This window comes from Myotis nattereri (genome assembly GCF_964212035.1).
Source record: "Myotis nattereri genome assembly, chromosome: 18".
NCBI lineage: Eukaryota > Metazoa > Chordata > Mammalia > Chiroptera > Vespertilionidae > Myotis > Myotis nattereri.
This window is the reverse complement of record NC_138093.1, coordinates 34,837,440-34,850,123: the sequence shown is the minus strand read 5'-3', so window position 1 is coordinate 34,850,123 and position 12,684 is coordinate 34,837,440. Positions and strand designations below refer to the sequence as shown.

Below are 12,684 nucleotides of genomic sequence, written 5' to 3'. Positions count from 1 at the left end.
AGGAGAGGGTGAGAGCACCTTCTTAGACCCTTACTGTGTTCCAGCCACTGCACTAGGTGCTGCAGCCCTGCTCTCTCGTTAACCTCAAACACTAACGATGAAGAAGCGAGGCTCTGATGGTGCCGTGACCTGCCCGAGGTCACGTGACCAGTAAGGAGGAAGCTGTGGGTTGCTATGGGAACGCAGCATGCCTACACCACCTAGCACTGAGCACACATTTATCCCCAGTGACTGTCCCTCCCCTGGACGCAGCAGAGACAGGGACGTGCCTGTGGGGACGTGCCTGTCCTGACAGCCTTTGGGGACAAGACAAACAAAGGCTGTAAACGTCAGAGCCCCCAGGACTCGCAGCTGAGCCGTGGCCCTGGAAAGGGCACCCGTCCCTTACGGGGAGAGTGACCAGAGGAAAGGTGGGGCCATGAGCATCGCTGGGCAAGGCGTTAAGTCGCTGGCATTGCCTGCCTCAGGCCTTTTTGCTGAGTGCGGAAGGGTGATAAGGATGCTGACCTTGACTTCACTTACCGCCTGCTGACTCCCCAGTTCCGGCTCAGACTCGCTATCTGTGGAGTGGCGCCCACGGGCCAGACCCTGGGTCCTCCTCGGCCGACTGCCGCGGTCGGTCTGAGCGATCCTGGATGAGTTCACGGACCGAGTAAGCCCAGTCCTCTGGCCCAGTCCGGAAATCTCACAGACGAACGTCACCTTCTGGTGATGAAAGATGAGAAAAGCGGCAGCTCTTAACATTTCTAGAAAACGTGTATTGTACAGCCGTTACCTTTCCCTTCTCCTAACCCTCCTAGACAGGGGAGCGGTGGGAGTACTGCCTCTCGATTTGGCAGGTGAAGGAAATGAGGCCCAGAAAGACTGGATTTGCCCCAGATTCCCAGCCGGATGCACCCGTGGGCATGGAATGTTCCCTCTGCACGTGGGAAACCTTGCCCGGGACCGTGGGGTAGCTTTGGCCGGCAGAAGGACTGTGCGGTCTTTAGCAGGTGTAACTAGGTGAACGTCTGCAGAAAGCTCTGCTCTGAGGATGGGCAAGTGGCAGGCCTACCTGGTTCCTTGGTGCTTCGTCCTTTTCAGAGCAGACTTAAGTATATGCACATTGCATTAAACTATTCACAACAGTGATCATCAGTACGGGCCGGGCCCCCTGCCAGCGACTTTACACCTGCCTGCAAGCTCAGGTCATCCTCATAAAAGCCCCACAAGGCGGTAGTTATCTCCCTTCTGCCGACCGGAAACTGATGCTGGCAGGAATCTGGTTAGAACTCAGACCCCTTTCTGTTGCCACAGCGTAGGCCTCAAGCCACACCTGCCCAGCTGCTATGTAGGTTGAGCAGGAATTCTTATCCCCGTTGGACAGACTGAGAAATAAACTCCAGAAGGTTCGATGAAGGGCCCCACGTCGCCCAGCCTCACAGTGGTGGGGCCGGAGAGGGGTCTTCTGCGAGCCTTCCAGCGCTGCTGCCTCCGTGACACCCCGTCGTGCTGGGGAGCCCCGCGCAGAGCCCCAGGTTCCCCTCGCCTGCCCTCCCCCGTTTCTCACAAGAAGCGTCTCTCCTCTCTGTAGCGGCACCGCCCAACCCAAACCGCGAGGTGGCCGGGGACACCATCATCTTCCGGGACACGCAGATCAGCAGCAGGGCCGTGTACCAGTGCAACACCTCCAACGAGCACGGCTACCTGCTGGCCAACGCCTTCGTCAGCGTGCTGGGTGCGTGTCCCGTCCCCCCGCGCCCCTGCAGCGCCGCTTCTCCGGGTGGTCATGTCACGCGTGGGCTCACGTTCCTCTCCGGAGACCGGCCGGGCTGGCAGGGGAAGCGTGGAGACTGGAGATGAGATGTGTGGGGAGGAGGGAGGGCTTAAAACCCTCAGAGCTGGGTGTGCAGACAGAGTGCATTCCCTGCCGGAAGTCAGCCTCGGTCCCTCCTTCCCTGGTGTCACCCAGCGGGCCTGTCTCTGTCTCGTCTCCTTGGGGTGTCCATGCTGACTGTCCTGGGCTCTCAGCGGGTCGCAGAGCGGGAGGGGTCCTGAGATGTTTGCAGCACTCCCGGAGCAGGGAGGGGCGGTGGAGGGGCAGGTGCAGAACCTGCTGGATAATTTGGGTTGGAAAGAGGGTAGGTCGGGAATGGGGAAGCTACCTCCTTCCTCACCTACCCCTTCGAGGCTTTTTAGAGGAGCCACATGGTTAGGGGCAGGTGTGGCGCTTGGAAAGCTGCTGTTGGGAGGAAGCACGTAGAGATAAGACCAACGGAAAAGGGGTGGAAGAGTGAGACCCCCACCCAAGATCCCTTGTCTGGGAATTGCAGATGTGCCGCCTCGCATGATGTCCCCACGGAACCAGCTCATCCGGGTGATCCTGTACAACCGCACACGGCTGGACTGTCCCTTCTTCGGGTCCCCCATCCCCACACTCCGATGGTAAGTCCCAGGAGACCAGGCCTCCCAGCAGGGGTCATCTGCCTCACCCTTTGTCATTCCCATCTGCCCATAATAAGTGTTGGGGTCCAGCCCCAGCGGGTCCAGGGGTTCCCCAAGGTGTGGACAGCGGAGAAGGAAAGACACGGAGGCAGTGTTCAGGTGATCATCATAGCCAGGTTCTTCCCTTTATTGTCATCTAACATCTGTATTTATGCTATTTGGTCCCACTCCTATCCATTCTATACAAAAGGCCAGGGGGCTTCCCATCTCCATTCAGAGGTTACTCTATTGTTCCACTAAGCTACAAGGAAGTAACTGAAGGAGGTTATTCTAAGTAAAGATTATGTAGCTTAAGCGTGATTGCTCCCAGTCAAAGTGATCAACCACCCCTCCGGCACTTAGTTAAAGGGTTCACTGATAAAAATCCTCACCTGGGGAAACAACCCTTCCCGGAGAGGCCTTGGTTAAAACACACAGTGCTTAAGAAGGGGAGCAAACATACCAAGAGCAGCCTGCCATATACGCCAGGTCCCTTGAAACATCCCTCAGGGACTGCCTCAAGCAGCCAGGGTGGATCGGCTTTCAGCAAATAAGTATTCTGCAAGGCCTGGGCACCTTAAAGGGGCAAAGCTGGGAGGAAGTTGGCAGATCAGCTGGGTCAACCCCCTTGTTGTGCGTAGAAGGAAACCGAGGCCCGGGGAGGGGCAGACACGGCCGGGGCTACTCCGTGGTTGGATGAGGGCTCCAGGCTCCGAGTGCGGGGCTGCTCCCGCTGCCCACACCGTCTCTCTCGCGTGGTTGGCCCCGGGGCGCGGGGCCAGTCCTTTCTCAGTGTGTGGTGTGTTCTGCTGCTGTGTTGTGAGGTTTAAGAATGGGCAAGGGAGCAACCTGGATGGTGGCAACTACCACGTCTACGAGAACGGCAGCCTGGAAATCAAGATGATCCGCAAAGAGGACCAGGGCATCTACACCTGTGTCGCCACCAACATCCTGGGCAAAGCCGAGAACCAGGTCCGCCTGGAGGTCAAAGGTAAAGAAGGGGTTGGCAGGTGGAGGGCGGGGGACGGGGGTGGAGCTGGGGAAGGAAGCTGTCTTCTCAGGTTACCCCTCGTGTGTTTCACTTTGGAAATGCACACGCCTAATGTCTGATCCCTAGGGGGACACTCCCAGGGGTCTGTGGTTCTCCCAGGGCTTCCAGCTGGCCTGGGTGCCGGGACGACACTGAGTCCTGTCCGCCTGGTCCCCCTGGCATTAGGAAGGACAGCCTACCCACCCCGGCTTCCACCGCCACCCCAGGAATTGCATCATATCTTCCCGAGCCAGATAGAGAGGATTTGGGGTGGTTTACTGTCGGGGATCACCCACACCAGGCTTTCCCCCATTCACACAATGGGAGACTGTTTCTCCGCCTCCCCCGCTCGGTCTACCCTGGAGCTCATGCCTGTCACACGGGGTCCACGCTGGGGTGACGGGCAGAGAGCGTGTCAGTGCCGAGCGCCCGCTTTCTCCGCAGACCCCACCAGGATCTTCCGGATGCCTGAGGACCAGGTCGTCAAAAGGGGCACCACCGTGCAGCTGGAGTGTCGGGTCAAGCACGACCCCTCCCTGAAGCTCACGGTCTCCTGGCTGAAGGACGACCAGCCGCTCTACATCGGGAACAGGTCTCCGCTCCGCCCTAGCCCCTTCCTGGTGCTGGTCCGGGGTTCGAGACACTGCAGAACCTAGGGATAGGGCACCTGTGTCCTGCCTGTCCCTGAGGAGCTGCTGGTCTGGGCAGGATGGCTTCAGGGGAGACCCCCCCGCCCCCCGCACCCTCTTCCTTCTCCCATCAGCTCTCTGCTTCCCTTTCCTTCTCTTTCCAACTCCTTTCTCTCCTCACTGTTCTCCCCTCGCTCCTTCTCTTTTCCTCCTTCCTTTATTGTGACCCTTCCCTCCTCTTCTGCATCACAGCCAGGAGCCCCCCTCCCCAGCTTCCGCCCTGCCTGCAGCGCCCCTGTTCTCCAGGAGAGGGCAGGGTTGGCCCGAGCCAACTAGGACCACTGGGCGTTTCTCGAGCCCTAAGCCTGCCCCCTTCCTCATCCCAGATTCGGATTTAATGAGTGTCGGGGAGGGGAGGGCTGGGCACCAACAGTGTGTACACCTGCCTGCAGGTGTCTCTATTGTGCAGTCAAGGTCAGAGCCTCCCTCCGCAGAGCCCTTTGCGGTACCTTCTCGCACCTCTGGGCCCTGAGGTTGCCTTAGGCACCAGCTGTTCCCAAGGACCATCTGGGTTTTTGTGGGGGCGCCCCCTGAGGGCAGGCACAACCTGGCACTCACTTGCTGCTTACCCTGCCTGCTCTTTGGTGCCCTTCCTCTAGGGGAGACAGTGCAGAGACCAGCCTGGGCTGGGGATAGAGCTGGAGAATGGGAAGAGGAGGGGTCTCCACTGCCTTTTGGGGGTGGGTCTAAGGTGGGAGGGAGCGCAGCACAGGAAGGCACAGAGAGCAGGTATCATTGGAGGACTGAGCGGCCTCTCCCGTGTTCCTTCTCCCCTTTATTGAGCACCCTAAGTGCTGGAGAACAGCCTGTCTCTCCCGGGCATCCCCCATGGGGCTCATGTGCCCTAGTGGCTGCCCAGCCCAGCCTGGGGCTCCCCTCCCCCTCCGACTCACCCCCATTCAGGGAGAAGCAGCAGGCAGTGCCCGGCACGCCCCTGTCTCTCCCGTTTCCCCCCACTCGCCCTCCTCCCAACCCCTGGTGCCTTTGCAGGATGAAGAAGGAGGACGACTCCCTGACCATCTTCGGGGTGGCTGAGCGGGACCAGGGCAGCTACACGTGCGTCGCCAGCACGGAGCTGGACCAAGACCTGGCCAAGGCCTACCTCACCGTGCTAGGTAACTGCCGCTGCCCGTGGCCCTGACTCCTCGCCCTTCCTGCGGCCACAGCGGCCGGGGCCCGGGACAGCCCTGTGGTCCACGAGCTGCCAGCTGTGGCGGTCTCCTGCCTTTGATCTAAGGGTTAGGACGCTGCTCCTGGCGAAAGAAGCTGTGTTCGATGACTTGCCTCCTAAGTAGAGCTATTAACTCCCCGTGTTCTCACCTGCATGAGAGCGGGAAGGTGGACAGGGGTCCTGTGATGGTCATTTTTACCAACTTTACAGCTAACTCTAAACCACTAAGTTCATTAAAACGATCCATCATTGAAGCAAGACTGAACTTTGTGTTTGTCCTTCCAACACCTCTGCTGGCCTTCCTCCCCTCCCCGCCTCCCGATGGGATTTCACAGGGCGCTGTGCACTCAGCAGGGCGACCCGACCTCGTCCAGGCCATGCTGGACATATGAAGCCATCCCAAACCTGGGGAGGGAGCCGGTCCCGTCCAGGGAGGCAAAGTGCCCATTGTCCCTCATCACCTCTGTCCTCTCTCTGGGCCTCACTGCCCTTACTCTTAGTGCACTCTTGTCCCTTCCCCAGTGGAGGCACACGGGTCCCAGGAGATGGGGCTCAGGGCTGATGGTGGCCCTGGGACAGGAAGGAGGTGATGGGGCCCAGGGTGATGGGGCCTGGGATGGGAGGGAGATGGGCTCAGGGTGAAGGGGCCCTGGGACAGGAGGGAGATGGGCACAGGGTGATGGGGGCCCTGGGACAGGAGGGAGATGGGCTCAGGGTGATGGGGGCCCTGGGACAGGAGGGAGATGGGCTCAGGGTGATGGGGGCCCTGGGACAGGAGGAAGATGGGCACAGGGTGATGGGGGCCCTGGGACAGGAGGGAGATGGGCTCAGGATGATGGAGGCCCTGGGACAGGAGGGAGATGGGCTCAGGGTGATGGGGGCCCTGGGACAGGAGGGAGATGGGCACAGGATGATGGAGGCCCTGGGACAGGAGGGAGATGGGCTCAGGGTGATGGGGCCCTGGGAGAGGAGGGAGATGGGCACAGGGTGGTGGGGGCCCTGGGACAGGAGGGCGATGGGAGCACAGGAGGCCGCTAGGGGTGAGGGCTCTGTGGAAGGAGGGCAAGCCGTGGGGAAACTTGTTGCAGGGGCAGCTCTCCCAGCCTTGGCTGCCTGCTCCCACCCTTTTGGAACACCTCTAACCCCAGATAACCAGCTAACCTGGTTAACCATCTTACCTTTGCAGCTGATCAGACCACTCCAACTAACCGTTTGGCTGCCCTCCCCAAAGGTAATTCATACTAATCGGGACCCTGGCACAGCCCTTGCTAGGCCCGGGGAGGGTGGGGTCTCAGAGGAGAGCACTGCCCAGGAGGTGCTGGGGGGCGGTGCGTCACCCCCACGCCCTGCCCAATCTGCTCCCTCCCTGAGCATCACAGCCTGGCTTCCTGCTCCAGGTGCAGGTTGAGCTTAGACATCCTTGACTGCCTTTTCTCCTGCGTCCCTGACCTCTGACCTCTCACCATGCCCACGGGGAGGCCTGTTCTCTTCTTTGGCCTCGGACATACCTGTGGCCCCCTTGCTTCGAACCATCTGTGGGCCCACGTTTCCTGCAGCCTCTCCATGTCCAGCACTATGTACCCACAAACAGTCTGCACACACGAATGGGAGCTCACCTTCCAGATTCTTCCAGCAATCGGCCAACATGTGGAAATGGCTGGTTCACGGAGCCATAGAGGGGGAAATCATGCCACCCCACCAGTCTGTGGGGCATGGTTTTATCCCCAGGCCGAGATGGCACTCACACCCACTAAGGCTGCCCAGTGAGACTGGAGCCCCCAAACGGTGCTGCCTCCCCGCTGGTCGGAAGCCTGCTGGGCTCCTGTCCTGTCTATCCCTGTGCGACCACATCCCCATCTCCTCCCTGGCCTGGTCCCCTTCCTCCCTCCCATGCCCTGAGCCTGCCTGCCTCGCTCAGCACCCACACACCCTCTGGCTCCTGCCCCTCAGAGCCGTGGCGTACAGAGTAGAAAATAATAATACTGAGAAAACGAGACCAAGTCCACATTCTTCGCTGGCTTTCCTAAATGTGAACACGCGTCTAGTGAAAAGCATTCCCAAGTGCTTGCCCTCCAAGATACCTGCAGGAATGGGATGGCCAGTCCGACTCTCTCTGTGCCCTGCATCCTTGGGTGCTCTTGGAGAGGGAGGTGGGGCCGGAGTCTCCTCTTTGTTCTCCCTTGACCCCCTGAGGGAAGGGGTGGTCCCTGTGCTGACCCTCCAGGGCAGGCTGGGGATGGGCCCTGCTGTGGTGGCCTCTGCCCTCCAGGGACCTGTCCACAGGAGTGTCCGGGGCCAGGGCTGGGGCCACCACAAGGACGGCCTGGCTCTAATTCGGGAGTCCTGCGCGGTGTCTTCTCCCTCTGCTGCCAGGACGGCCGGACAGACCGCGGGACCTGGAGCTCACCGACCTGGCCGAGAGGAGCGTGAGGCTGACCTGGATCCCAGGGGATGATAACAACAGCCCCATCACAGGTCAGCCAGGCCCTGCGCTCCGGGCCAGAGAAGAGGGTGGGGGCAGCTGGGAGCTCGGAGGCCTGGCCCTGGGGTCGGTCCCCGTCCGCCTCAGTTGGCCCGTGCCCAGGGCTGTTTGCAGACCCCACGGAAGGCTTGTCTCCCTTTCATTGTCTTGATAGGAACCCTCCCTGTGCCCCTCTCTACCAGGGGGTTATGGAGAGAATGAAAACCATGGGGGATGCTTTCAGGAAGAAGTCAGCTGACTCAGCCCCTGAAGCAGCTGACTGTCTTCCTGGCCCTCAGACTATGTGGTCCAGTTCGAAGAGGACCAGTTCCAGCCAGGGGTGTGGCACGACCATTCCAAGTTCCCAGGCAGCGTCAACTCGGCCGTCCTGCAGCTGTCCCCATACGTCAACTACCAGTTCCGGGTCATTGCTGTCAACGAGGTCGGCAGCAGCCACCCCAGCCTCCCGTCCGAGCGCTACAGAACCAGCGGGGCCCGTGAGTACCCGAGGGCTCACCCACGGCGGCGCTGGAGCAGGCACCCTGAGCTCCCACTGGGTGCCCCCAGCCCCCAGCTGTGTGGATTTGGGGCAAGTTTCTTAATGTCTCCAAGGCTTGGCTCCCTCATCTGTACTGTCAGCACAGTGCCAGAGGGGCTGCGGTGAGGATTCCATTGAAAATGCGAGCACTCGTGTTAACTGTCATTTTTATTATTACTAATTCTGTATAATAAAAGGATAGTATGCAAATTGTCCCCTCGACCAAGAGTTCAACCAGGGGGCTAGGCCAGTAGGGGTAAGGGAGGGAGGCCCCAGCCGGCAGCTGCTAAGGACCCTACCAGTGCATGATTTTCGTGCACTGGGCTTCTAGTGTTATTAATAATTTCGATGGTCTGCTTGGAAGAGAAGGGCTGTGGGAAACACTTGCAGCAGAAATGTGTAACCCAGTAATTTATCAGATTTCTTTTCCTGGGTAATATTTAGATTTCTGAAATCTCACTGGCTCATTGACACCCCCAAAACGTTAAATGCTGGGGTGAACCCGCCTGCTATTAAACATATTTAGCGGCTAATCCACAAAGGGGATGATCCACGAGTTGGCTATGTGGGCATCTGAAGTGTGAAAAGCCCCATGACAGGTCTGTCTGAGAGGCATTGCAATTGAGAGGGGTTAATGAGCGAGGCCAGTGGTCGGCAAACTGTGGCTCGCGAGCCACATGCGGCTCTTTGGCCCCTTGAGTGTGGCTCTTCCTAAGCCTTAGGAGTACCCTAATTAAGTTAATAACAATGTACTTACCTATATAGTTTAAGTTTAAAAAATTTGGCTCTCAAAAGAAATTTCAATCGTTGTACTGTTGATATTTGGCCCTGTTGACTAATGAGTTTGCCGACCGCTGAGCTAGGCAGACACGGCACACACGTGAGACACGGCAGAGCATGTTCCATTGCCCGTGAGACGGGAGAGCAGAGAGACCCAGAGGAACAGCGTAGGAGAGACCAGGCAGGTGGGAGGGAGCCAGGTGCTCACTACGCCCTGGACACGTTGGACTTGAACTTTGTGCCAATTTGGGTTCCAGCCCCTGAGTCCAATCCCAGCGACGTGAAAGGAGAGGGGACCAGAAAGAACAACATGGAGATCACGTGGACGGTGAGTGTCCCCCAGCCCAGCCTCGAAGGCAGCCGTGTGCACCTGGGACCCCTCGCCCTTTATGCCTTTGACACCCCAAGGCCACAGGCTGGCTCAGACGCCTGGCTGGTTTGGTGGCCACTCCTCTGCGTTGGGCGTCCAGAAACCAAGCGGGAGCGTGTCTAGACAAGATTTAGGACAGGAGAGCGGCGCAGAGGTGGTTGGGGCAGCCTGGCAAAACCATAGAGAGCCAGCAAAATAAAACGGGCTTCTTTCTTCAGAAGAAGGAGGGGTTGAGCCCTAGCCGGTTTGGCTCAGTGGATAGAGCGTTGGCCTGTAGAACGAAGGATCCTGGGTTCAATTCTGGCCAAGGGGACGTACCTCGGTTGCAGGCTCCTTCCCAGCCCAGGCACTGGTCAGGGTGCATGCAGGAGGCAATCAATCGATGTGATTCTCTCACAATATTTCTCTGTCCTTCTCTCTTCCACTCTAAAAATCAATGGGAAAAATATCCTCGTGTGAGGATTAAAAGAAGAAGGAGGAGGAGGAGGGGTTGAGGTTGGACTGGGAATGACTGGGCATAAACACCATGCTCGCATGGGTGTGTTCTGGGTCCTTTCACGAGATGCTGGGAGTGAGGAGAGGCTGGCAGCTGGCGTTGTCAGCGTAGACCTTCTCGCAGTCAGGACTAGAGAACTCCAGGCCAGGTTTGAAGAACCCCATCTTCACTTTGGCTCACTGACTACATTTCCAAATCAGAATTGGATGTGTCACCTCAAAGTGACTTCCTTAAAAAATATTTTTTTATTGATTTCAGAGCGGATGGGAGAGAGAGAGAGAGAGATAGAAACACCAATGATGAGAGAGAATCATAGGTGGGCTGCCTCCTGCACACCCCACACTGGGGCTTGAGCTTGCAACCTGGGCATGTGCCCTGACCCCTGACTGGAAATCGAACTGTGACCTCCTGGCTCATAGGTCGACATGAAACCACTGAGCCACGCCGGCCAGGCATCAGAATGACTTGTTTTCAAACTTGGCTGCTGAAATGCACTTCTGTGCTGTGGCCATGCATCATGGAAACAGGACACACAGGGTTGGGAGTCCAGACCATCCCCATCCTGCCGAGGGCCTGGTCTCCTAGCAGCCTCAGCAGCAGGGCCTGGCTGATCCCAGATGCCGGCACATCCTCAGGGCTATGCAGGGTCTGCTCCAGGTTCACACTCCATCCTGTGCCTGGGACTGCTTGCCGCTGGAGCAGGCCCTTAGGGAGCAGAGGGCAGAGCTCCGCCCACTCTGAGAGGGCTGGGACCTGTTGGGAGGTCAGGGCAGACCTGTGTGCACTCAGGAGAGCTGAAGTCACCTCTGTAACTTTGAGTTCACGGGCAGGAGGCATGCAGTGGCTAACCCAGAGCTCATGCCTTTCTGACTTTGGAGAATATTATATTATCATCCATATTTTCTCTTGTTGCTCCACCGTAGGAAAGAGTCCTGTCCAAAATAAGGCTTTTGCTCCCTATGCACTTGCACACGTGGGAGTCGCGGTGATGAGGTCTTGGGGGACGCCTCTGTCACAGAAAATCTGTGTGCTGCTGGGTTCATGGGACTCGGCTCTTGGAGGACTCAGTGAGGGTGGGGGCTGGGCAGCGTTGGGCAGATCTGGAGGGGTGCCTGGGGGAGAAGGAGACGAGCTGTGAGTGGGGCTGGGCCCCCCACCTGCCCCTCCACCTCTGCCCTCTGTCTCTCCCCGCCCAGCCCATGAATGCCACCTCCGCCTTTGGCCCCAACCTGCGCTACATCGTCAAGTGGCGGCGGAAGGAGACTCGAGAGACCTGGAACAACGCCACAGTGTGGGGCTCCCGCTACGTGGTAGGGCAGACCCCTGTCTACGTGCCCTATGAGATCCGAGTGCAGGCCGAAAATGACTTTGGGAAGGGCCCGGAGCCAGACACGGTCATCGGCTACTCCGGAGAAGATTGTGAGTATCTTCCCCCGGCCCCCACCCGGGACCCTCCCGCTGGGCTGCATAAGGGCCACGCTCACAGACTAGGGGCCTGGGGGTGGGTCGTGGGACTTCCCAGAACTGGGAGGACAGCTAGTTCCCGGGAAAGAGGAAGCAGTGACCTACATAGCAACAGATGGGCCCTCATGGTGTCGGGAGCAGAAGTGCGTCATCTGGACACCAGTTAAAATTACTCAGCGTCATCACCTAGTGAGTCCAACACTCTCATTTTATGGATGTGAACACAGGCCCCGCGAGGACAATGTTGGCCATATTACACAACAGCAAGTGCTGGGCGTGAAAATCGAACCCAGGCCTTCTGATCTGCCCATTGCCAATCCTCGCTCCACCAAGAAGGACTTCAGGACTGTGTATCCCGAGGAGCCATTAGCTTCTCCCAGGAAGCAGGGCCACGGGCCAGACTCCTCCCCAGGCTCCCCCGGGCAGCCTTCGGGGATGGAGAAGGTCTGCAGAGCCTCAGACTGGAGCCACCCAGACCAGCCTCCTGCCCACATTCCCAGGGATGCTCTCACCCGCAGAATTGAGCATAAAAAGAGAAGTCCCTTAGGGGCTTGCACTGGGTGAATCAATGAGATTCTAGACATTATTGTGGCAGCAGGTGCCTGGCCGCCCAGGCGGTGGTGGCTTCTTTGTCCCCAGCACATCGATCCGGTAGACAGCTGAGCAAGGCAGGAGGGGCAGTGGAGCACCACCCACCACCCCCCGAGGCAGGGTGATTTGTACCCCAGTGGGTCTGGTTCTGATCTAAGAAGAGATCATGGTGAGGGGGGGCGGGGGGCTGGGGAGAGTCTGAGGGAGGAGTGGAGTCACAGGGGCAACGCTGGAGTCAGGGGCCGGGCCAGCAATGTTTGAACAGTGAGATGGAAGAAGTGAGGTTTGGGCCCTGTGAGGTGATTGTGGATTGAACCCACTTGGGACATAAGCGGGCGGGGGGGGGGGGGGCAGGTCAGCAGGCCCTCTGTCCATCCCACTCCTCATCTCCATGGTGGCAGACACTTCTGGACAGGAGACTACTGGATAGCAAGTGTGGAATGGGCAGCATCTGGTCATGAACTTCATGGACCGCCCCATAGTCTCCATTGCATCTGTGCTCTGTGGCCTCTGCTCTCATGGCATAGAGGGGATGAGGCCGAACTGCTTCTGCAGCAGAATGGAGAAAGGGGGCAGGAATGAGTTATCGGGGAGGGAGCGGCCCTCCCATTCCAGGTAGTCATGGATAAGG

General features: G+C 58.7%; 1 protein-coding gene across 3 annotated transcripts in view; it reads left to right on the top strand.

Moving 5' to 3' along the window:
• NFASC (neurofascin) overlaps nucleotides 1–12,684 on the top strand; it is a 182,869-nt gene that overhangs the window by 130,582 nt on the left and 39,603 nt on the right. For 2 of the 3 annotated variants that reach the window (XM_081112396.1, XM_081112397.1), the window contains 5 exons: nucleotides 1,574–1,717; nucleotides 2,313–2,424; nucleotides 3,288–3,454; nucleotides 3,938–4,085; nucleotides 5,173–5,613. In XM_081112396.1, the coding sequence (XP_080968522.1) occupies nucleotides 1,574–1,717; nucleotides 2,313–2,424; nucleotides 3,288–3,454; nucleotides 3,938–4,085; nucleotides 5,173–5,323 (722 nt within the window). In that variant the 3' untranslated portion in view covers nucleotides 5,324–5,613. Of the gene's footprint in view, nucleotides 1–1,573; nucleotides 1,718–2,312; nucleotides 2,425–3,287; nucleotides 3,455–3,937; nucleotides 4,086–5,172; nucleotides 5,614–6,539; nucleotides 6,585–7,726; nucleotides 7,829–8,113; nucleotides 8,312–9,389; nucleotides 9,461–11,194; nucleotides 11,418–12,684 lie in introns of those variants that run through there. The other variant, XM_081112395.1, reaches the window with a different exon arrangement.